Source organism: Mastigoproctus giganteus, chromosome 13 (assembly GCF_048544385.1).
Source record: "Mastigoproctus giganteus isolate SK-2022 chromosome 13, ASM4854438v1, whole genome shotgun sequence".
In the NCBI taxonomy this organism is placed as follows: domain Eukaryota; kingdom Metazoa; phylum Arthropoda; class Arachnida; order Uropygi; family Thelyphonidae; genus Mastigoproctus; species Mastigoproctus giganteus.
Window position 1 is genome coordinate 11,265,810 of NC_143587.1, and position 24,863 is coordinate 11,290,672.

Here is a 24,863-nt window from a genome sequence, read left to right on the forward strand (position 1 = left end):
ATTATTCATGCACTGAGAATTTGCAGATAAAAGGCACCACTTGGTTGATCAGTGTATTGATGTGGAATTTACTTAAATATCAAGGGTAAATGGATGGGTTTTTGCTTTCATAAAGGCGACTACACTGGTCTCAGACAGTTTTTAAATTCTATACAGTGGGACCAACTAATGATGTTACTAACAGCAAATTCCAAATGAGGAGCCTTCAAGGAATTATTAACCTTGGAAGCTACTAGACTTATTCTACCAACTAAGAATACCAACTAATGTTCAAGATATAGGCCAAAATAGATGCCAGATGAACTAATGAGGATTGTAGTAGTGAAGAAAGCATGGGATGCATATAAATTATCAGGCAACAGAGCAGACTATGGTAAATATGAGCTAGTCTGCATCCATGTCACAAAGGAGATTAGGCAAGCAAATGCTGATTACGAGAAATCTTTGGTAAAGGATGCAAAGAAGAACAACAAAAGACTTTACTTATGTAAACTCTAGAAGAAAGGGGATAAATCAGATTGGTCCACTTGATATCAATGGTTCAATTGTAGATAATCTTGCTCAGATAGCTAACAAACTGAATGAGTATTTTGCATCTACATTCACGAGGATTTCTGTAAAGAAGGGGAGGACAGAAGTTAACTAAACTCTAAAAGGGAGTTAAATGATTTTGTAATAACAGCAAGCAAGCAAAGTGGAAGACAAATTGTTGAATTTAAACATAAGGCACTTGGGGTGGATGAGATCTATCCAGTTATATTGAAGAAAGCAGCAAAAGAAGTAAGCAAACTCTTAGCCATAATTATGAGGGCATCCTTGGACTCAGGGGAGGTCCCCTCGGACTGGAGATACGCAATTGTATCTCCAATTCACATAGGGGAATTAAAGAGTGATACAAATAATTACCAGACCTGTTGGTTTAACTTCTGTTCCAGGGAAAATAATGGAGTCTTTGGTTAAAGAAGCATTGCACAATCATTTAGACAAGATTGCAGTAACAATTCAGATACAGCATTGTTAAGGGGAAGTCTTGTCTGACCAATTTGATTGGATACTACGATGTGGTCACTAAGGAACTGGGTGCAAAAAAGAATTTTGATATCATATACATGGATTTCGGGAGAGCTTTTGATACTGTTGCACATGGAAGACTACTAGTAGTAGTCTGGAATTCCAAATTGGAGCAGTATGGCATTAAGGGCAAGTTGCTACAATGAATAAAGGAATAGTTGAGTGGGAGATGACAGAGTGGTAATCAGTGGATACTGCTCTTCGTGATCAAATGTTATTAATGGAGTCCCCCAGGGTTCGGTGCTAGGCCTATTTTTGTTGTGTGTATTTATAAATGATTTCGATGAAGGTATGTTGGGCTTAATATCCAAGTTTGCAGACGATACAAAAGTTGGCACAGTTGTTAATGACAGTAAGCTACTGCAACAGGATCTAGAAATGTTAGGCAGGTGGGCTGAGAAGTAGCAACTGAAGTTAAACTCAAGAGAAACATACCAATTGTGTGGTGCTAAACTCAGGGAAGTGGAGAATGAAAAAGGCCGGCTGCCGAGCAGATCATGGAGTTTGTCAATGATATATAGGAATTTTCCTAACTGAGACAAGGTGATTAACCCTTTGTATAAGGCAGGGGTCAGCAACCTTTTTTGATCTAATTAAAAAAAAGAGAGAATCCCAAGAGACGCACCACAGTTCAAACTGCAGGGAAGGGGGGGGGGATTTAAGAAATGGAATAGAGTGGGAAAGTGTTTTATTTAAAAAATATATTTTTTTTGATATATTACTTATTAATACTGAAAAAATTTAACAAACATACAATTAGGAACGAATTAACGCGACTTTTGGTGCTGACCTTCTTGAGAGAGTCTCAACATCAGACGAGTATGCCATAATTTTCATCTTTAAACCTGCTGAGAGACTCTCATTGTTCACATGGTTTCTTGATTAATTTTTAGTATAGTTCATGTTCAAAAATATTAGCTTGCAGAAATACATCGAACCAAATACTGAGAGAAATCCAAACGCAAATATTTTCGAATTTATATACATGTCCGGTAAGCTGCTCCACGCATCGAACACAATTTGATCTTGTTTTTTCAACTCAGCTATTTGCATGTGATAGCACATTGCATTCCACTTTCCATTTTGAGAAACCTTCCCTGCTCAATCAGCTTCAACTTCTCGAATATTTGCTACCAATTCCTTAAATGCTGATCTCCAGATAATTCTCCGGTGGGGCAAAGACAACTTAGTTGATTTCAATCATTCTAAAACTCTAGTCTTGTCTTATATCTTACAAAAAAGGATTCTTCTGTTCCTATGCTTATCTTTGGTGACACTCCAATTTCGAGGCAAAATGATATATCTCTTTTGGGGATTACCCTGACTAGTAATATCTCTTAGCACAAAAACATTACAAATATTGCTTCCTCTGTATCTAAAAAACTTGGTTTTCTCTTTCGCTCTCAGCATTACTTTTCTTCCAAACAGCTGTTCACTCTGTACAAATTGCAAATCCGCCCTACCATGGAATATTGTTCCCACGTCTGGGGTGGTGCCCCCAAAACCTCTCTCAGGCTTCTAGATTCCACTCAGAAGAGGGCAGGTAGGTTAATTAATGACTCATCTCTAACAGTCTCTTGACTGTCTCATAGACGTACTGTTTCTGCTGCATGCCTTTTCTACAGATACTTCTATGGGCACTGTTCTTCTGAATTGGCTTCTATAATTCCCACTCTCTCTTTCAAAACAGTCCGACCACGTGCGACCAGCAGGCAACATCCATTTACTGTTCAACTTCAAACTCACAGAACCAATTTTTCATCTTCGTTTATTCATTCAACTGCTGTTTTTTCTGGAACACCCTTCCTTCATGTCTTTCCTGAAAATTAGTCTACAGAAGTTTCAGTCTAATGTCAACAAATATCTTCTCTTGTCTCCTCAACCTCCAACCCATGTGTGGTACTAAGTACTATAGGTTCTAATACCTCTCATGTTTGGGGTTTTAATATTAAAAAAAAAAAAAAAGTAGAATTGCAAGAGCCACCTTCTGACTCTCAAAATCCATAATTTCAGTTTGAAGGCATTTTAGTCTTGCACTCCACACTTCCTTGATTTTTTTGTCCTCTAACTCCATTTCAAATTGTGCTTCATGTAGGCTAAAAGCAAAAGAGTTGCAGTTACATGTTTAAAGAGTTACAGGTTGGTGACACCTGGTATAAGGTAATGGTCAGGCCACACCTTGAGTACTACATACAGGTCTGGAGGCCTCATTTTAGGAAGGCTGAAGAGTTGCTAGAACGAGTACAAAGAAGGGCAACAAGATTGGTGAGAAGAACAAAACAAAAGGTGTTACCAAAAAAGGTTAAAGTTCTGCAAATTGCAGCACTTGAAGAGTAGGCACCTGTGAGGTGATATAATTGAGGTGTATAAGGCCTTGAATGAATTGAGCAAGCTCAATGGTAATGGGATTCTTCCTCTTGCTCAAATTACTCACCTGAGGGGGCATAAATTCAAATTCAGGAAAGACACTTGTAGAATAGATGTGTGGAAATTTGCCTTTAATCAGCAGGTGGTTGATAGTTGGAACAGACTGCCACCTGTTGTGGAAGTTGATAGCTTAAATAAATTTAAGGCTCTACTAGACAAACACGGATTAACTAGACAAACAAACATAGATTAACAATAGAGGTGAAAGTGATTCTTGCACTGCTTCTATTGGAATGAGCAGAAGCCTGGAAAACAAGATGCAGGATATTTCAGAGACTGCTGGGAGTCATTGCAGTACAAGTAAACACATGGGTTGTGTTAGGGTAGCTAAGAATAGGAACAGGTACATGTATATGTGCATGTACACCAACCAATAGTAGGAGTTTGGTAAATAAATTTGATGAACTTGAGGTATTGCTCAAAGCATCAAAGGCAGATATTGTTGGGATATCAGAGACGTGATGTCACACAGATATAAGGAATGCAGAACTGGAATTTGGGGAGTACAATTTGTACAGAAAGGATCGAGAGGATAGGAAGGGAGGAAAGGTTATGTTATTAGTTAAGAAACAAAATCCAAGGATGTGAAGCCAGTCGACATTGCTGAACAGTGCAGTTTGGTGCGACATAAGCATTGGGAGATCAAAATTGAGAGTAGGAGTGTGCTATAGGCCTAATAACTCTGATGGGTATAATAAGAAACTGTACAGGGAAATAGAGTGGGCCAGTAAATCAGTGAGTCTTATAATGGTGGATTTTAATTTCCGAGATATTGACTGGAATTTGTGGGTTGGTCACTCACACATTAGCAAGGCTTTTGTGGATTTATTGGATGATTGTTTTCTACATCGGCACGTTCAGGAGGCAACTAGAGGGAGTAATACTCTTGGATTTCAATAATTCAGAAATCGAGTCATCGATTTCTGAATTATTGATTATCAGTGGAGTTTCTTCATGCATTAGGAATCTGCAGATAAAGGAACCACTAGGTGACAGTAATCACAGTGTGCTCAAGTGGGATTTACTCAAAGAGGTAACTACCATCAGGGGTAAAGGGAAGGGTTTTTGCTTTCATAAAGGCGACTATGATGGTCTGAGACAGTATTTAAATTCTATACAGTGGGACCAACTGATGATGTTACCAACAGCAAATTCAAACTGGGAAGCATTCAAAGAACTTATCTTGGAACTACTAGGCTTTACATTCCAACTAAGAAATATTGTTCAAGGTTTAGGCCTAAATGGATGTCAGATGAACTAATGAGACATGTCAGAGAAGAAAAATGCATGGGATATATATAAATTAACAGGTAACAATGAACTCTATGACAGATATAAGCTGGTCTGTAACCAAGTCACAAAGGAGGTTAGGCAAGCAAAGGCAGATTACGAGAAATCTTTGGCAAAGAGTTCTTTACTTATGTAAACTCTAGAAGGGGATGAATCAGATTGGTCCACTTGATACTGACAGTCCAACTGTTGATGGTCCTGCTCAGGTAGCTAACAAACTAAATGAGAATTTTGAATCTACATTCACACATGAGGAGTTATACAGGGAGGACAATGCCAATTCTAGCAGGGATAAAGTGAATTAAACTCTGGCAGTGAGCTAGATGATTTTGTAATTACTGAGAACAAAATGGAGGAGAAATTGTTGAAGATAAACATAAGAAAGGCACCTGGGGTGGATGGGACCTATCCAGTTATATTAGAGGCAGCAAAGGAAGTAAGCAAACCCTTACCCATAATAATGAGAGCTTCCTTGGAGTCAGGGAAGGTACCCATGGACTGGAAATGTGATCCCAATTCACAAAGGAGGATCAAAGGGTGACACAAGAAACTACAGACCTGTTAGTTTAACTTCTGTTCCAGGGAAATTAATGGAGGCACTGGTTAAAGAAGCAATGCAAGATCATCTAGACAAGACTTCAGTTATAGGCTCAGACACAGCATGGGTTTGTTATCACCCAGATGGCACTGTTTCAAAGCTATTCAGTCCCTCATCAGTGGGCAGGTAGATATCCAGAAGTATAAGGGACAATGACCCAGTTGACTTATTTACAAAATGAGATGCTAAGGTATAGTTCTTAAACTAATAGAACTTTGGAGGTGAAACCCATAAACTATGCAAAATTCAAACTATGACACTATTTAGTGAAATTGCATCATTACTATAGAGTTGAATTTTAAGATAAACTGAAGTTTGTATGTTAAACATGTATTACATCTCATATGGTGAAATCCTTCATGAGTTGCCTTCTTATATTCAAGCAAATAATACTTTCCATTATAAAAATCCACTGTTACTTGTTCTCAGTTGAGTACTACCACCACACAGCACTGTTTGGCCTCTCATTGGTGGCTACTCATCAATGAGGCTTATTCAAAGTATAAGAGGAAGGCAACCCACTACAAAGGATTTCACAAAATGAGATATTATAATAATGATGCCTAATGTACAAGCATCAGTACAAACTTAGCAAATGCCACTACAGTGGGATATAGCTCAGTATCACTTTCATTTCTGCTACCTGCAATCAAAAATAGCCAATTTTTCTGAGCAATCACTATCTCATCTTTCTCTATCCATGCAAGCTCACTAACAATGCCTTGTTGTTTTTGTTTTTCCACAACTGTATTTTTTTGCTATATCACTTGCAGAAAATATATTTCTGAATGATACACTGTATGCTCAGCACATCTTAGAGGAAGATTACATTCTGCAACAAAAAATGCAATAAGCATATGGCAATCTTCATCGTGAAATGCAACAACTATTTTTGCATGTTGCACGTTGTTATTAGGCTTATTTGTTTCAAATGCCTGATTACATTACATTTCCCACCACTTAACACAGAAATCGTTGAATAAGAGAACTGCAGGCATCAAATACCACACATCATCATCAGCCATTTTCAATCCACTGCAGGATGAAGGCCTCGCCAGCAACTTTCTAGTTCTTTCTGTTTTGTGCACTGGCCATCCATTTCCTACCCACAAACTCATGAATTCCATCTATCCATCTCCGCCTTTGTCTTCCAGGTTTTCTTCTAGCTCCTCTCAGGTACCATTCTGTTATTTCCTTAGTCCATCTGTCATCGAGCTATGTATACTGCCCAAGACCATTTTAGTTCTTTAGTTTTGATAAGAAAGTCCTTTACTTGAGTTTGCTGCCTAATCCATGCGTTTCTCTTCTTATCTAACAGTCTGATTCCCGATATAATTTGTTCCATTCTTCGCTGTGTAGTTCTCAGCTTCTCTTCCATTCTTTTGGTGAGTGCCCAAGTTTCACTTCCATAAGTCTTGGTGGGGAGTATACATTGGATCATTATTTTACGTTTCAGACAAACTGGGATATTGCTCTTCAGTATGTGACTATATTTCCCGAATGCTATCCATCCAAAATTTTTTCTTCTCGACTTCCAGCAATTTATCATTATTACAGCTAATAACTTGTCCCAGATAAGTATATGACTCCACCTTTTCAATTACTGCTCCTTCAATCATTATTTCCCTTTCTGTGGCATACTTGTTCATCATTATTTTTGTTTTAGCCATATTCATATCTTTAGTCCAAAATCCTTACTAACTGTGCATAACTGATTAAGATTTTCCTCTAATTATTTGGGATCGTGGCTTATAACTACAATGTCATCTGAAAATCGTAAATGGTTTAGGTACTCCCAATTCACATTGACTCCTTTCGGCGACCAGTCTAATCTTCTGAAAGCTTCCTTAAGGGCAGCAGTAAACAGCTTTGGAGATATTGTGTCTCCTTGTGGTAGATGACTTTCATCAACCGGTGAAATACCATCACTCTGCTTATTGGAGGCTTGAAGTGGTGAAACCCATGTTTATTCTCTAGAGCAAAGTTTCCGACATCCCCCCCCCATACTTCTCCTTCAACCCATGCACAGTACCAAGTACTATAGGTTTTGATACCTTTCGTGTTTGTGGTTTTCATAAAAAAAAAAAAACTCCTTTCTCGATTTTAAATTTCCTACTGTCTTTTCTAATCTAATAAAGGAGGTAGCATTCTCATATATTTTCTTCAAAATCATAATATGTGGAGTATCTATGCCTTGTCTTTCCAGTTCCCGAAACATTGCCTTATGCTGTATGGAGTCAAATGCCTTTTCATAATCCACAAATGCCAGGCATAATGGTGCTTTATATTCATTTGCTTTCTCCATTAGCTGTGATATTACGTGAAGGTGATCCATAGTTGAGAATCCTGTCCTAAAGCCAGCTTGCTCTTTCGGTTGATTCTCATCAACTATTCTTTCTAATCTGTTAGTAAAGACGCTTGTGAACAACTTGTAGATGTGGGATAACGAGCTAATTGGTCTATAATTTCCAATTTCTGATTTATCTCCTTTCTTATACAGAAAAATTATGATTGCATTATTCCACTCCTTGTGTTAAGCATCAAGCCTTTCCTAATATATTTTGTATTCTGTGTCATGTCTCTTCCTCCTAATTTTAACAACTCTACAGTAACTTCATATTCACCTGGGGCTTTTTTATTCATCATTTTGTTCAATGCATGTTCTACCTCATCGGGAAGGATATCAGGTATGTTGTAGATGTTGCTAATTTGTGATGATCCATCTTCCCTACTTCTGGCATCATTCTCTTGCTCCTTATATAATACTTTATGGTACTCTTCTACTATTTGAATTATGCTTTCTCTGCTGTTTATAAGTATGCCATCGCTATTCTTCAGTTTAAGTATCATTTGTCTTTCTGTATTATTGCTCATGGCTGCTCATTTAAATCCTTTGTTTTCCCTTAATGCTTGTTCTACTTTTCTTGTGTTAAATCTTATGTTCTCTCTGAGTCTCTTTCTAATGGCTTTGCATAACTCAGTATACTCAATTTTCTCTTTGTCAGTGTTTATCTTGCTCTTCATTTTTCGCTTTCAGTTCATCATAACAAGCGTTTCTTGGCTAATATTTTCTTCATTGGATTTCTTTTTCCTTATAGGTTTTTTGGGCTTTATCACCTTCAGAAAGTTGTGATATTCCTCGTCGATATCTTGGTCCTGAGTAGTCTGGAAAGCTCAAACTTGTTCTTAAGTTCCAGTACATACTGCTTTTTCTCCTCTTCAGTTATCCCAAAAAAACCTTAGTATTATTTACTAGAGTCAGTTTTTTCCTTTCCTTTCCTACATCTATATCAAGTGTACATCTTACCATTCTGTGATCACTTCCAACGTTTACCTCATTCAGGACGGTAACATCATTCACAATATATCTTCTGTTAGTGAGGACGAAGTCAATTTCATTAGTTGTTAATCCATTTGGACTCTTCCATGTCCACCCTTTTCTTGAAAAAAGGGTTCATTACTGACAATCCTTGAGATTCTGCAAATTCCACAAGTCTTTCACCTCTTTCATTTCTTTCACCAAATTCCAAAATTTACTATAGTTCCACTTTCTGTGCTGTTTTGTCTTTTTCCAACCTTAGCATTGAAGTCTCTCATAATAATAGTGTAGTGGGTTTTCTGCTCATCTAGAAGACTCAATTTCGGTGTACATTTCTTCAAACTCTTCATCATCATGGCTCGATGTTGGTGCATAAATCACATTATAACCTTTAGTTTGTACCTCTTAGAAATCCTGAGTATGTCTTGACACCCTTGGTGATGTACTTTTGAATTCCAAAATGTTGTTTTTTAAATCTTTATGGATCAGAAACCCAACTCCACCTTCACTCCTTTCACTGTTTCCATTGGTGTACAGCAGATTTCCACTTGATAAACTTATAAGTGATCCATTTCTTCTTGTTGTTTCAACCAAACCAATGATATTCCAATTCACATTTTCTAATTCCTTTTCCAGCTCTAATATCCTGCACCGATGAGTGATCTTACGTCGTAACAGGCCAAGTTCAGTCTCCGTGCATGGCAGCCTGGTCATATCCAGAGATTCTTAGCACCCTCTTCTTCCACTCTGATCCTCTCGATGCCATAAGAGGGAGAGTGAAAGCCGCTGGGGACTGACGGCCATTTGTTTTGTCGTGCTGTCATACGCTGGAGGGTTTGGTCTTACCACACACATTAAATAGCAAGTAGCAATCTGTAATGAAATGATTCCATTACCAATTCATCCATTAAAAGAAACTAAATTTTGGACAGAATGGGGGGGGGGGAAACACCTGCAAAGACTCCTCTAGCCAAACACAAAGTATAAATAGAAATATATTTTATTCTTTATACTTGTCATACATGCAGAGAAACTACTATATTTAGACACCATGGTTAATTTCTACAGACATAACAAAGCATATAGCAATTCATGCTGTTTAATAACTTCTTTGAGTTTGTTATTCTTATCACAGTGGACAATATTTTTCTAGAATGTACTGCAGTGTGTGTGTGTGTGTGTGGGCATGTGATGCAAGAAAGCAGGTGTATGAGCTTATGCAGCATCAGCCAAAAAAAAAAAAAATATCACACCATTCCCTCCAAATGCCTGTCCAGTTCCTCCTTAAATTTATTCAACCTATCAACTTCCACAACAACAGATGGAAGTTTGTTCCAGCAATTACCCACCCGCTGGCTAAAGGCAAATTTCCGCACATCTATTCTACATCTGTCTTTTCTTAATTTGAATTTATGTCTCCTTAGGTTCGTAATCTGAAAAAGTGGAAGGATCCCATCAGAATTCAGCGTGCTCAACCCATTCAAGGCCTTATACACCTCAATCAGATCACCACGCAGGTGCCTAGTCTTCAGCCACTGCAATTTGCAGAACTTAATCCTCTCGTGGTAAGAGGATCCCTTCATTCCCCTCACCAATCTTGTTGCCCTTCTCTGTACACGCTCAAGTAAATCTACATCCTTCCTAAAATGAGGCCTCCAGACCTGTACGCAGTACTCAAGGCGTGGCCTGACCATTGCCTTATACAGAGGGATAATCACCTCCTTTTCCCTGCCCTGGCAACCTGTCTGCATTGCTCATACACCGCTATCTGCACAATTACTCCCAGGTCTTTTTCATTGTCTACCACCTTAAGTGTAGTACCACGCAGTTGGTACGTTTCACTGGGGTTACTTCTACCCATATGCAGTACTTTGCATTTGTCAAGGTTAAACTTCAGTTGCCACTTCTTAGCCCATCTGCCCAAATTATCTAGATCCTGTTGCAGTAGCACACTGCCATTACTGTCATTAACAACCCTGCCAACCTTTGTATCATCTGCAAACTTCAACATTAAGCCTGATATACCTTCATCAATATCATTGATAAATATACAAAACAACAGTGGACCCAACACCAAACCCTGTGGGACTCCACTAATAACATTAGTCCACGAAGAGCAGCACCCATTGATAATTTCTGTCCATCCTCTGTCTTCTACCACTTAACCATCCTTTTATCCATTGTAGCAACTTACCCTTAATACCATTCTGCTCCAATTTGTACAATAGTCTTTCATGCGCAACAGTGTCAAAAGCTTTCCTGAAATCCAAATATATGATATCAAAATTATTTTTTGCATCCAGTTTCATTGTAACCACATCATAATATCCTGTCAAATTTGTCAGACAAGACTTTCCTTTAACAAACCCATGCTGTGTCTGAATTATTGCTGCAGTCTTGTTCTTTCTATATGATCCTGCAATGCATCTTTAACCAGTGACTCCATTATTTTACCCGGAACAGAAGTTAAACTAACTGGTCTATAATTACTCGTCACCCTTCGATCCCCCTTTGTGAATTGGGGATACATTTGCACATCTCCAGTCCGTGGGAACCTCCCCTGAGTCCAAGGAAGCTCTCATAATTATGGCTAAGGGTTTGCTTAGTTGCTTTGCCGCCTCCTTTAATATAACTGGATAGATCCCATCCACCCCAGGTGCTTTTCTTATGTTTAACTTCAACAATTTCTCCTCCACTTTGCTCTCAGTTATTACAAAATCATTAAGTATCCTGCTACAATTTGATAACCTTCTGCCATTTTCAAACCTTATTAATTCCTCATGTGTGAATGTAGATGCAAAATACTCATTCAGTTTGTTTGCTATCTGAGCAGGATCACCAACAGTCGAAACATCGATGTCAAGTGGACCAATCAGATTCAACCCCTTCCTTTTAGAGTTTATATAAGTAAAGAAATCCTTACTGTTTTTCTTAGCATCTTTTGCCAAGGATTTCTCATAATCTGCCTAACCTCCTTTGTGACTTGATTACAGACTAGCTTATATCTACCATAGTCTTCTGAGTCGCTTGATAATTTTTATGCATCCCATGCATTTTTTTCCCTGTTACGAGTCTCATTAGTTCATTAGATAACCATTTAGGCCTAAACCTTGAACAATATTTCTTAATAGGTATGAAACTTTTAGTAGCATCAACGATTAATTCCTTGAATGCTTCCAACTTAGAATTTACTGTTGGTAACATTGTCAGTTGATCCCACTGTTCAGAATTTAAAAACTTTCTGAGACCACTGTACTCACCTTTACAAAAGCAAAAACACTTTCCTTTACCCCTGATGGTAATTAAATCTTTAAGTAATTCCCACATCGGTACACTGTGATCACTGCCACCTAGTGGTTCCTTTATCTGCAAATTCTTAATACACGAATGATCACTGCTGATAACCAGATCAAAAGTATTACTCTCTCTGGTTGCCTCTCGAACATGCTGCTGCAGAAAACAATCATCCAATAAATCCACAAAAGTCTGACTAGTGTGTGAGTGACCAATCCACAAGTTCCAGTCAATATCTGGGAAGTTAAAATCTCCCATTATAAGACATTCTGATTTACTGGCCCACTCTTTCTCTGTACAATTGTTCATTGTACTCATTCGAGCCATTAGGCCTATAACACACTCCTACTCTTATTTTTGATTTCGCAGTGATTATGTCACACCAAACTGACTCAACAGTGCACTGTTCATCTATATCAACTGGGTGCACTTCTTTTGATTTTATGTTTTTCTTAATTAACAGCATAACACCTCCTCCCTTTCTATCCTGTCTGTACACATTGTACTCCCCAAATTCCAGTTCTGCATTCCTTATATCTGTGTGACACCACGTCTCTGCTATCCCAACAATATCCACCTTTGATGTCTTGACCAACACTTCAAATTCATCAAATTTATTTACTATACTTCTAGCATTGGTATACATGCTCCTATTCCTAGTTACCCTAACACATCCGATATACCCACCTATTTCAGGATGACTGCCATCTGTCCCTGAAACCCCAACAGCCCTTGCTCCAGGTCGCTACTTATTCTAATAGAAGTTGTGCAAGAATCACCTTCATCTCTGCCTATTGCTACTATGAAACTATTAGTCCTTGTATCCCCCCAAGGTATCAGTTTTCCGACCCACCTAACACTGCCTTGTGTGTGTGTGTGTGTGTGTGTGTGTGTGTGTGTGTGTGTGTGTGTGTGTGTGTGTGTGTGAGTGTGAGAGAGAGAGAGAGAGAGAGAGAGAGAGAGAGAGAGAGAACAGCAATCAAATTTTGATGTTGGGAAAAAAAAAAAAAAAATTTCAAGCACATGGTGAGAATATGCTTTTGAATAATTAATGTAGAAAAGTGGATCACTAACAAAATACTGCAAAAATTCTTAATAAATTGCAAGTAAGGAAACTGCAAATACAGTTAGTTACCCTAAAACTTTAAATAATCTCATCGCTCATTTAAATTTTATAATTGTTGGCATGACTGGCAGCTGATAACACATTTATTTCTTTGTTTAACACACAATGGGAATCTTTCCCAAACAGACTGATGGTGGGTGGGAGGTCATAATTTTGGGGACATACATTATTGGTATTAATGAAACAAAATAAAATGAGGCCTTCTTGCAGATAGTACATATATCTACAAATATCAAAAGGAAATTTAATTCTGTACTGTGCATTTATTATTTAATTCAGTGCATTCAGATATGTACATAAAAGTTGATAACAAGATCTGATATGTCTAATAAAGAAAAATTGACCTTAGTCATTTTGTAATTTTTAGTTCAATTAGCATTATTTATTAAAAATATTACCTGACTACATACAGTTGTCAAAATGATAAATACGTTAACCTTTTAATTATAATCAAATTATGACATTTTTTCAGTTTAGCAAATTATGTTAATTATAAAACGAATGTAGCACACAAAAACACACATGCCAATCTAAAAATACGGCACCATATAAAAATATTTAAATAAACAAAAAGTTTCACCGTTGAGATGCTTTAAACTTAGTTCTGGAATGAAATTTTTTATCTTTCAAACACCAAAATCGCTACAATATGGCTAGAGTAATTCTGTACATTTATACCAGCAGCATACCTTTACAAATAAATAACACTTCAGTTAGATATCTATTTCTAATTATATGATTATCACACACAAAAAAAAAAAAAAACCTGGTTAATTTGTAAAAATGATGTCCATAGAGTAATAACGCGAAACTTGGCTGACCTTCTGGATGACGAAGCACCTCGGGCTATAGGCACAACACACGTAAGTGCCGCAGCCGTCTTGTCCGGGATACTGCCAGCGAAGCGGCATACCCGTTACGAACGTTCCAGGTGGCACCACGAAGTGCACCTTACTGAGTGACCTACATCCGTATAATGTTAGCAGACAAAGAATGTACAGAAAATCCGTTCCACTGGGAACTAAAGCAACTGGCTTTCCTTAACAGCTGAAATAGCATACCAGTCCCATATTTTCGTCTATCGAAGCTATCAGTGGACGCTGCTTACTTGCTCAGCTGATCTGAACTGTATACGTTTACAGGCAACTTACACGCACATGTTCCCGACAGGCGTCAGGTTATGACAGCTGATGTTCCAGTGCAGATTGGAATTTATTCCCAATTTAATATAGTAATAATAAAAGTCACAAACAAAACGTGGCTGAGTAAGTATTTCACGCCATCATGTCTCTTCACACGTACAACACACCAGAGTATTCATTCGTTAGAGCGCTGTTACTTAGCCCCTTTTGTCGAAAGGCTGACATAGATGAGAAAACAAGTACCGCACTAATTATGAATGAAAAGCGAAGCTGTATCTAGAATCGTCTTCAAGTGGATTATCGCAAAATCATTAAAAATTAGCTGCTGTAAATTCAAAATAAGAAAGCATAACAAATAAATTAAACACACAAATTACCATGGGAGACGAAAGACAGTTGAAAACTGTCTACCTCACGCCAGCATACTTAAAGATCGTTTAAAAAACGTTATATATCCAATACACAGAACTAAATATTATATATAAAATATTTAAAAATTAAAAATATTTAAATTATCTTATACGAGATGTTTCAAAAGTATATGCAAAAAAATCGGAACACATTTTAGGGTCCAAATCAGGGGGGGGGGGATTACGGAACTGTTGAATTTTAAAAGAATTGGATTTTCAAAAACAAATAAATAAAAAGATAAACAACCATTTACCCAGTTTCAACAAATGTTATACATTGAAAAACTAATTCCATAACTTTCTTTAATATTAAAATAAATCTCTAAACCATTCACTCATCTTTAAAAATTGCTATAATTCTCAAAAATCCGTTCATTCTACACTAATTTACCGTTTATAACCTATACTACAACTGTTTGTTAGTCCGTATCCACAATGTACAGGGTTGTTAAAATTAAAGTATCATTTTGAAGAGATTGCTTTGCTTTTATACAGTACAGCAGAGCTGAGTAGTGGGGTGTGGCAATAACTTACGATCATGCAATTAACGTAAGTTATTTGCATAATCGTAACTAAGATAGTTACGCGCCATACAGTGACAAATTTTGTAACTAATTTTTTTTCCAATAAATGGCGAGCGCATTCTTTATTGTACCTGTTGTCCAAATTTCTCTTCAGTACGAGCCTTAGAACTCGCTCTAGATCCCTCTACATAGGGATACTTTAATTTTAACAACCCTGTATAATAATTAATCACCCAAATCCACTTCATCAAAATCGTTTTATGAACCAAGGTTACGTACAGGATTTTAATAAAATTGTGTATATATATATATATATATATATATATATATATATATATATATATATATATATATACAGGGTTGTTAAAATTAAAGTATCCCTATGTAGAGGGCTCTGAGGCTCGTACTGAGGAGAAATTTGGTTAGCAGGTACAATAAAGAATGCTCTCGCCATTTATTGGAAAAAAAAAATTAGTAACAAAATTTGTCACTGTATGGCGCGTAAGTTACGATTATGCAAAAAACGTAAGTTATTGCCACAGAACCGCTACTCAGCTCTACTGTACTGTATAAAAGCAGTCTCTTCAAAATCATACAGTAGATGTTTGCTTGTACTACAGCAGCAATGCCAACAACGTTGCAGGAAAGGGCGCTATTAGTGAAGCTGTACTATTAGAAAGCAACAATGCAGCTGCAACTATAAGAGAATTCCGACGTCAGAAGCATATAAGGCGTGGACCTATTTTGCAAAATGATTGCGAAATTTGAAGCGACAGGACATCTTGGTGTTCAACCAGGTAGAGGTCGAAAATGAGTGGACTCCTCTCATGTTGAAGATGTGGCTATGGCTGTAGTGAATTGATCAAGTCAATCTCCATGTGGTAGCACAAGTGTGCCAGCTGTTTCTCGTGAAGTGGACATGCTGTATTCCACCGTAAGGCTAGAAATGTGCCAGGTTTTGCTGTACTATCTTACGAGATGCACATGCTAAAGAATGGTAATGCAGATATTCATTTCACATACACACTTCAGTTTCTAGCACAAATGACAGTGGATATCATTTGGCCATGGAACATCATTTGGAGTGATGAAGCCCACTTTTGCTTAAATGGACAAGTGAATACGCACAACTGTCGCATTTGGGCAACAGAAAATCTTTGAGTTATCCAAGAGGTCCCATTGAAATCTCCAAAAGTGACAGTGTGGTGTGGATTTATGGCCACATTCATGATCGGGCCATATTTTTTTGAACAGGTAACACCGACTGGATCCTTGCACTTGCTCCGTCACTGGACGATATTATGAAATGATGGCAAATTTCGCAATACCAGAGCTGCAATAACGTGGTTGCCTTCAGGATACCATATTCATGCAAGATGGTGTGCCACCTCACATCCACCATTGTTTCCAGACATGTTGGCCACTCCAATCACCAGACCTCACCCCATGCAACTTCTGGTTGTGGGGTTTTTTGAAGAACCAGGTGTGTCGGGAAGGGTGTCAAACTCTGGCAGATCTGAAGGACAGCTTTAGACGTCTTGTGCTGGCTATTCCAGTTGACATGTTATGTTCTGCTGTAGAAAATGCTGTTCTTCAAATGGAAACTGTTGTTGACCAAATGGAGGACACGTTGAACAATTGTAGCTCTGTTCAAGTGATTTGTATTGCCACAGTGATCCAAACTGACAAATTTTGTAACTAATTTTTTTCCCCAATAAATGGCAAGAAGTATCCCTATGTAGAATGATCCAGAGCCTTCTACCATAGGGATACTTTAATTTTAACAACCCTGTATACTGGAACTTTCTTAAATATGGGGGTTGGGTCCTAACACTCCTCCCCCAAGGGCAGGCCTCACTTGTTATATTAACAAGTGTGGCCTGCCCTTGTTAATTAATAACCTTATTATATTAACACAATTCACATATGGGATAATATAATATAACACAGATGCAAATATTTCTTATATTAACACAGATGTGAAGTCAGTCCATAATAAAACTGGGATGATAAAACCAATAGATATAATGAAACCCTATCTTGCCAATGGGAATTTTGAATAAATCAGGGTATACTGTGCTAGTTCTTAATTGTACTCTAATTCACATGGCCAGCCTAAGGCAAATTCAAACACCACCTTGGAAGAACCAAGCACACTTTTTTTTTTTTTTTTTTTATTATTAGTCTGTTTTTTGGGGATCATTTGAGAAACGGCTTTGGACACCAAATTCTTCAATTTGTTTTTATGCATACCATTGCATGTGGTGTATCAAAGAACTTAATTTGACAAAATAATAAAGGAATTTGCAAAGAGCAAAAAATATCAGGCTCTAAGTATAAGTAGAAATTCTATAATTATAAAAGGAATTCTAAAAATAGTCCTTTGTGATGCACTCTAAGAAAAATGACACAAATTACACACACATTTTCAGTAACAGTAGTTCTATAAAGAAGTCTACATTATAAAACTATTCCAAAGAGTCCTGCATTTCCTAGAACCAATTCTGCTAATTCATGCATGTTTTCATGTAAATATCTCATGAGCTATTCTGGGTGCACAAGCTAGAAAACCCAGAATGGCTTGGGTTTTCTAGGGTAATTACACTGACAATTATATTAAGAGTGGCAGCAAAGGAGGTAAGAAAACTCCTTAGCAATAACTATGCGAGTATCCTTGGGTTCAGAAGAAGTCCCTATGGACTGGAATTATGGTGGATGAACTAATGTATCCCCAAAAAAGGATCAAAGAGTGACATGAGTAATTACAGACCATCTGGACAGGACTGCAGTAATACTTGTCACAGCATGCATTTGTCGAATGAACTTGTCTGACCAATTTGAGTGAATACAATGATGCAGCCACAAGGGAAATGGATGCAAAAAATAAATGGAATTCAGGAAAGCTTTTGATACTGTTGCAAATTGAAGGAGTGTGGCATAAAGGGCAAGTTACTGCTATGGATAAAGGAATGGTTGAGTTGGAGAAGACGGAGTTGTTATCAATGGACACTGCTCTTTGTGGACTAATTTTATCAGTGAAGTCTCTCAGGGTTCAGTGATGAGTCTGTTGTTTTCTGTATTTATTAATGATACTGATGAAGTTCTATCACTGTTAATGTTTTAAGTGTGCAGATGATACAAACTTTGGCACAGTGGTTAATGATGGTATGCTACTCCAAGATCTAGTAAAATTAGGCAAGTGGGATGAGAAATGGCAATTGAGGTTTAACATGAAATGCAAAGTAGTAGTAGTAATGGCAAATGATGCAAGAAAGAATGCTTAAATAGCATCAGCCAAAAAGAAAAAATTCACCCACATGTACCTTACAAAAATTTGAATATAAAATTTTACTTCAAACTGGGAAAACTGTTTATGGAGATGAGACATTAAGTCATACCAGTGTGTTTGAATGACATAAGTGATTCACAGACAGCTGTTTGCCATGGCCAAAAAGTGGCTGTCCGCCAACCCCTCAAAAAGGGGGACAGAGTTACAAAAGTTTGGGAAATTGCTGCAAGAGATCGTGGTTTGACCATCAGAATGATGGCTGATGAGTTGGATATCAATAAGGATATGATTACATAGGTCTGTTTAAAATTTGTTCGGCACAACCCTGTGGATGAGCAGAAGCAACGAAGTGTCATCATGTGAAGACTTCATTCACAATTGTCAAGAAAATGCTAATTTCAGATTGTATTGTCACTGAAGATGCGTGTTGAGTGGCTTCAACATGACCTGGAAACAACACGTCAGAGCATACAGTGGATTTACAGAAGTTCAGGATGCTGACCATGTTTCTCAACAAACAGGGCGTGATGCACAAATTCCGAACTTTTTGTGAAGATCTTTCTGGAGAAACATGGCATTGTACAGATCAACCATCCACCCTACTCTCTCTCTCTCTTTCCCAAGGTGAAAATTGCCCTCAAACAAAAGGGATTTCAGGATGGTAAGGACATAAAAAACAAACTTAACAGCCAAACTGAACATAGTCGCTTTGGATGCCTTCGCTGACTCCATTCAAAAACTTTAAGAACAATGTAATAAGTGTATTCAACCCGTTGGTAATTACTGTGGGGGGAAAAAAAACCCCATTTCTCAGTCACTTCACTTTGTGTTCTTTTTATTGCACCAGTCAGGGAACTTTATTGTCAACACCTCGTATATTCTAAACAGATCACAACAGGGCTTTGTAAAGGAAAACCTTGCTTAATCAAACTGATATGACATGGTCCAGAAGAGATGGAAGCCTGTTCCAACAATCAACCACCTGCTGGCTGAAGGCAAACTTCCACATATCTCCTGCAATCATCCTTCATTAACTTGAATTTATGCCCTCTTGTGTGTAATCTTAGTAAGCGGTCCTTGGTCCTTGAGGTTGTCACAGACATTCTCTCAGATATACCAGACAAGCTGTACTTGCTACCTGGGAGTCTAAAACGCTGATGGAACTGATATTCGGGTGACACTCAAGTCAAGTGGACCCAATTTCGGCGAAGTCCGGACGGTCTGTGAGAGCCAAATCCTCTGCTTGCACCTTCACGATGGTGGGACTGTTAGTAATCCTGGGTATAACCTCCATGCACAAGCACATGGTGGGTGACCACCCAGGTGTGAACCAACGTAAGCAGGGGTCGAGGTGTGGCGCCCACACCACATGGAGGAATGCCGCCCCTCTATGTTACCAGGCAGTACTAGGTGGTAGATGACTCTCATCAACCGGTGAAATACCACCACTTTGCTTATTGGAGGCTTGAAGTGGTGGAACCCATGTTTAGTCTCTAGAGCTAAGTTCCGGTCAACCCTTCCCTATCTCTTCCATCATGCAGTATGATTGATGACTTTTGAGGTTATGATGAACGTCGTGGCGAGATCCAATATTCCTTACATTTCGAGGGTACAGCTCTAAAACGGTTTTCGCAGGCCGGCCGCTAGTTAGTACACCGGACCGAACCTATTGGTAACTCTCTAGGAGGCTTCCGGATCAGCTAGTGTATAATCTTGCTACCTCTACTCTGCCAGATAGTGACTGGAGGGAGTCCGAGTAGTGTGTATGCGGGGAGCATTGTCGAGGCCACGTTATGTCAAGGATCTGGGTATATTCTTACCACATGTACGCCATATCCAAAAATTTCATTACTTCATACAGCATGTCCCACCCACTTTTTCTTACTATTGAATACACCATGAATTGTCAAACTAATAGAACAAGCTTATCTGCGAAAAGATCTAAACCTCCCAAGGATTTCCTAATTCATTTCACAAATATACGTGGTCTCAACTCTAATCTCAACGATGTCCATTTCCACTTGCAGTCTGCCAAACCCCATGTACTTTTTCTGACAGAATCTCAGTTATCGGTTGATTCAACTACTGCTCATCTCAGATGCCCAAATTATTCGCTGTATGATTCCTTTCGCCTCAAAGGTGGTACTTGTGCATATGTCCGTTCTGATATTCCCTGTCAGAGACTTGGCAATTTGGAATCTCCTCTCTTTGATCTTCTCTGGCTTAAAATCTCTCTACCTCATTGTGTCAAATTCATCTGTTGTCTCTACCGTTCTCCCAACTCCACTAATCACTTGGAGCTCTTTGACTTCCTCTCGTTGCAACTTGACTTTCTCCAGTCCAACTTTCCTAACAGTGAGGTAATTTTCCTTGGTGATTTTAATGTTCACAACTCCAGCTGGCTTCCGTTTTCTAGTCACACCGACCCAGCAGGTCGAGATGCTGAGGCTTTTGCAATTACTAATGACCTAGCACAGATTGTTCATTTACCTACAAGAATACTGGACAATCCGAATCATACAGCCAATACGCTTGATCTTTTTCTCACAAACAACCCTTCTAAGTACACGGTCGAAGTGAGAGGTCCTTTGGGCACTTCAGATCACAACTTGGTGATTGTCTCTTCTCCAATGGAACCTTTATCTCATGGCTATTCCCAACCTCGTGTTGTTTGGCATTACAAGAATGCAAAATGGGATGACCTGCGAGACTTCTTTTCTTCTTTTCCTTGGTCGGATTACTGTTTCAAAACTCCTGATGTCAACGTTTGCTCAGATCGTGTCAGTGAAATTATTCTTGCAGGAATGGAATCCTTTATCCCACACTCCACTTTAAAATCTCGTCCTTTATCTAAACCTTCGTTTTCCAATAAATGTGCTAAGGCTGTTCAAGAGAAGAATGTTGCATATCGTAATTGGCTTGTTTCTGATTCTTCAGTTTCATTTTCTGCCTACACCAAAGCTCGCAACAATTGTAAAGCAGTTATTAATCAGTCCAAACTAGAGTTTGAACAGGCTAAGAGTAGAAAACTTGCTTCTTGCCCTAATGGTAGCCGAGCATTCTGGTCTCTTGCCAAAGCTATTGGCCGCAACTTTTGCCCATCTCTGCTTCCACCTCTGTCCAAACCAGATGGTTCTGTTGTCACTTTAACCAAGGATAAAGCTGACCTGCTAGCATCCCATTTTTCTTCCAGCTCATGTATTAATGAACTTGGTAAAACACCTCCCACCATTCCCAACACGGTCCATTCAATGCCTCCTGTGGTCTTCCGTCAAAAGGATATCAGAAGGATTTTGATGAATCTTGATGCTAAGAAAACTCCTGGTCCTGATGGTATTTCTCCACTTGTTCTCAAAATCTGTGCTTCTGAACTTACTCCTATTCTTTGCCGCCTTTTTTCACTTTCTTATTCCAAAGGTGTTTTTCCTTCTGCTTGGAAATTTGCTCATATCCAGCCAGTTCCTAAAAAGGGTGACAAATCCCTCCCATCCAATTATCATCCCATTGCAATTACTTCTACTCTTTCTAAAGTAATGGAGAAATCAATTAACCGCCAACTCAAACTACCTAGAAACCTTCCGTCTGATCAACGATCGCCAGTATGGATTCCGTCGGTGTCGATCCACTGGTGATATTCTGGCTTATGTTACCCATTTATGGACTACTTCAATGGAAAGGTTCGGTGAAACACAAGTAGTTGCTCTTGACATCTCAAAGGCTTTCGATCGTGTTTGGCATAAAGGTCTTCTAAACAAGCTTCCATCTTATGGTTTGCCAACAGTTTTTAGTAATTGGTTATCCAGTTTTCTCTCTGATAGCTCACTGAGGGTGATGGTAGATGGCTCTCTGTCTTCTAACTTCTCCACTAATGCCGGTGTCACCCAAGGTTCAGTTCTTTCCCCCACTCTTTTCCTCTTGTATATCAATGACCTTCTTCCATTGACTGGAAATCCTATCCATAGTTTTGCCGATGATAGCACATTGCATTCAACTTTCCATTTTGAGAAACCTTGCCCTGCTCAATCAGCTTCAACTTCTCGAAAATCTGCTACCAATTCCTTAAATGCCGATCTTCAGGTAATTCTCCAGTGGGGCAAAGACAACTTAGTTGATTTCAACCCTTCTAAAACTCAGTCTTGTCTTATATCTCGCAAAAAGGATTCTTCTGCTCCTATGCTTATCTTTAGTGACACTCCAATTTCTAGGCAAAAGGATATATCTCTTTTGGGGATTACCCTGACTTCTAATCTCTCTTGGCACAAGCACATTACAAATATTGCTTCCTCTGCATATAGAAAACTTGGTTTTCTCTTTCGCTCTCGGCGTTACTTTTCTTCCAAACAGCTGCTCACTCTGTATAAATCGCAAATCCGCCCTGCCATGGAATATTGTTCCCACATTTGGGGTGGTGCCCCCAAAACCTCTCTCAGGCTTCTTGATTCCATTCAGAAGAGGGCAGTTAGGTTAATTAATGATTCATCTCTAACAGAGTCTCTCCACTCGCTTTCTCATAGACGTACTGTTTCTGCTGCATGCCTCTTCTACAGATATTTCCATGGGCACTGTTCTTCTGAATTGGCTTCTATAATTCCCGCTCTCTCTTTCAAAACAGTCCGAACACGTGCCGCCACCAGCCAACATCCATTTACTGTCCAACTTCAAACCCACAGAACCAACTTTTCATCTTCCTCATTTATTCATTCAACTGCCGTTTTCTGGAACAACCTTCCTTCATACGTATTTCCTGAAAATTACAATCTACAGAAGTTCAAGTCCAATGTCAACAAATATCTTCTTTCGTCTCCTCAACCTCCAACCCAAGCACGGTACTAAGTACTATAGGTTCTAATACCTCTCGTGTTTGGGGTTCACATAAAAAAAAAAAAAAAAAAAAGCGGGAGAATACCATTAATTCTGCTTATTCAAGGCTTTAAACACTTCAATCAGATCTCCACGCAAGTGCCTAGTCTTGAGATGCTGCAAATTTTAGAAATTAAGCCTTTCTAGGTAAGAGCACTTTTGTTCCCAACACTAACCTGGTTGCCCTTCTCTGCACCTGTTCCAGAAGACTTACATGCTTCTTAAAGTGAGGCCTGTATACAGTACTGAAGATCGTGGCCTTATCCCTGCTAGCAAAGTTTCTGTATATCATTAATAAACCCATTAGCTGTCCAAGCAGTATGTCTGCACCACTCAGAGAACTTGTCTGACTGCACAATTACCCCGAGGCCTTTTTCATTTTCCACTAAACTGAGTGTAGTACCACACAGTTGATATGTTACTCCGGGGTTACTGCTACCCATGTGCAGTACCTTGCATTTGACAATGTTAAACTTCAACTGACATTTCTCAGCCAGTCGACCCAATTTTCATAGATCATGTTGCAGTAGCTCTCATAGATGACTGTCGTTAACCACATGGCCAACCTATAGATCATCTGAAAACTTAGGCATTAAGACTGATATACCTTCATAAATATCATTGATAAATAAAGAAAACAATAATGGACTCAGCACTGAACCCTGAGGAACTCCACTAATAACATTAGTCAAGGCCGGATTTACACAAGCTAAACAAGCCACAGCTTGCAAGGGGCCTCGCTCCACCTTAAAAATTCTTTTTTAATATTGTCACAATGAACTGGTGAAAGGCCTCATACATGTTATAGCTTAGAGTCAAGTTTAAATACTGCTCTGACATTAGTCCACAAAGAGCAGTTTCAACTGATAACCACTGTTTCTTCCAGTTAAACATCTCTTCATCCATAGCACTAATTTGCCCTTAATGCCACACTGCTCCAGTTTGCACAGCAGTCTGTCATATGTCAACAGTATCCAAAAGCCTTCCTGAAATCCAAGTATATGATGTCAAAATTTTCTGCATCCAGTTCCTTGGTCCAATGCATCATAGTAACCTATCAAGATTGGTTAGACAAGACTACCCCCTGACAAATCCACACTGCAATTGCAGTATAATTGCATGCTGCTTTTTTTTTTTTTTTTTTTTTTATGAAAACTCCAAACATGAGAGATATTACAACCTATAGAACTTATTACCATGCATGGGTTGGAGGTTCAGAAGATGAAAGAAGATATTTGTTAACATTAGACTTCAACTTCTGTAGACTGTAATTTTCAGGAAATACGTGTAAAGGAAGGTTGTTCCAGAAAACGGCAGTTGAATGAATAAACAAAGAAGATGAAGATGGTTCTGTGAGTTTAAAGTTGGACAGTAAATGGATGTTGACAGGTGGTGGCACATGTTCGGACTGTTCTGAAAGAGCGGGAATTATAGAAGCCAATTCAGAAGAACAGTGCCCATGGAAGTATCTGTAGAAAAGGCATGCAACAGAAACAGTACGTCTATGAGACAG

The 24,863-nt window shown here is 38.6% G+C and overlaps 1 protein-coding gene across 5 annotated transcripts in view; it reads right to left on the reverse strand.

The window, feature by feature from the left end:
* Positions 1 to 24,863, reverse strand: part of LOC150075760 (la-related protein 4-like) — a 498,776-nt gene that overhangs the window by 404,791 nt on the left and 69,122 nt on the right. The window contains exon 1 of one of the 5 annotated variants that reach the window (XM_090387139.1): positions 13,947 to 14,173. The exons of 2 other annotated variants lie outside the window; for them this stretch is intronic. In XM_090387139.1, the coding sequence (XP_090243265.1) occupies positions 13,947 to 14,036 (90 nt within the window). In that variant the 5' untranslated portion in view covers positions 14,037 to 14,173. Of the gene's footprint in view, positions 1 to 13,814; positions 13,854 to 13,946; positions 14,174 to 24,863 lie in introns of those variants that run through there. 2 more of the 5 variants (XM_090387138.1, XM_090387142.1) reach the window with 2 other exon arrangements.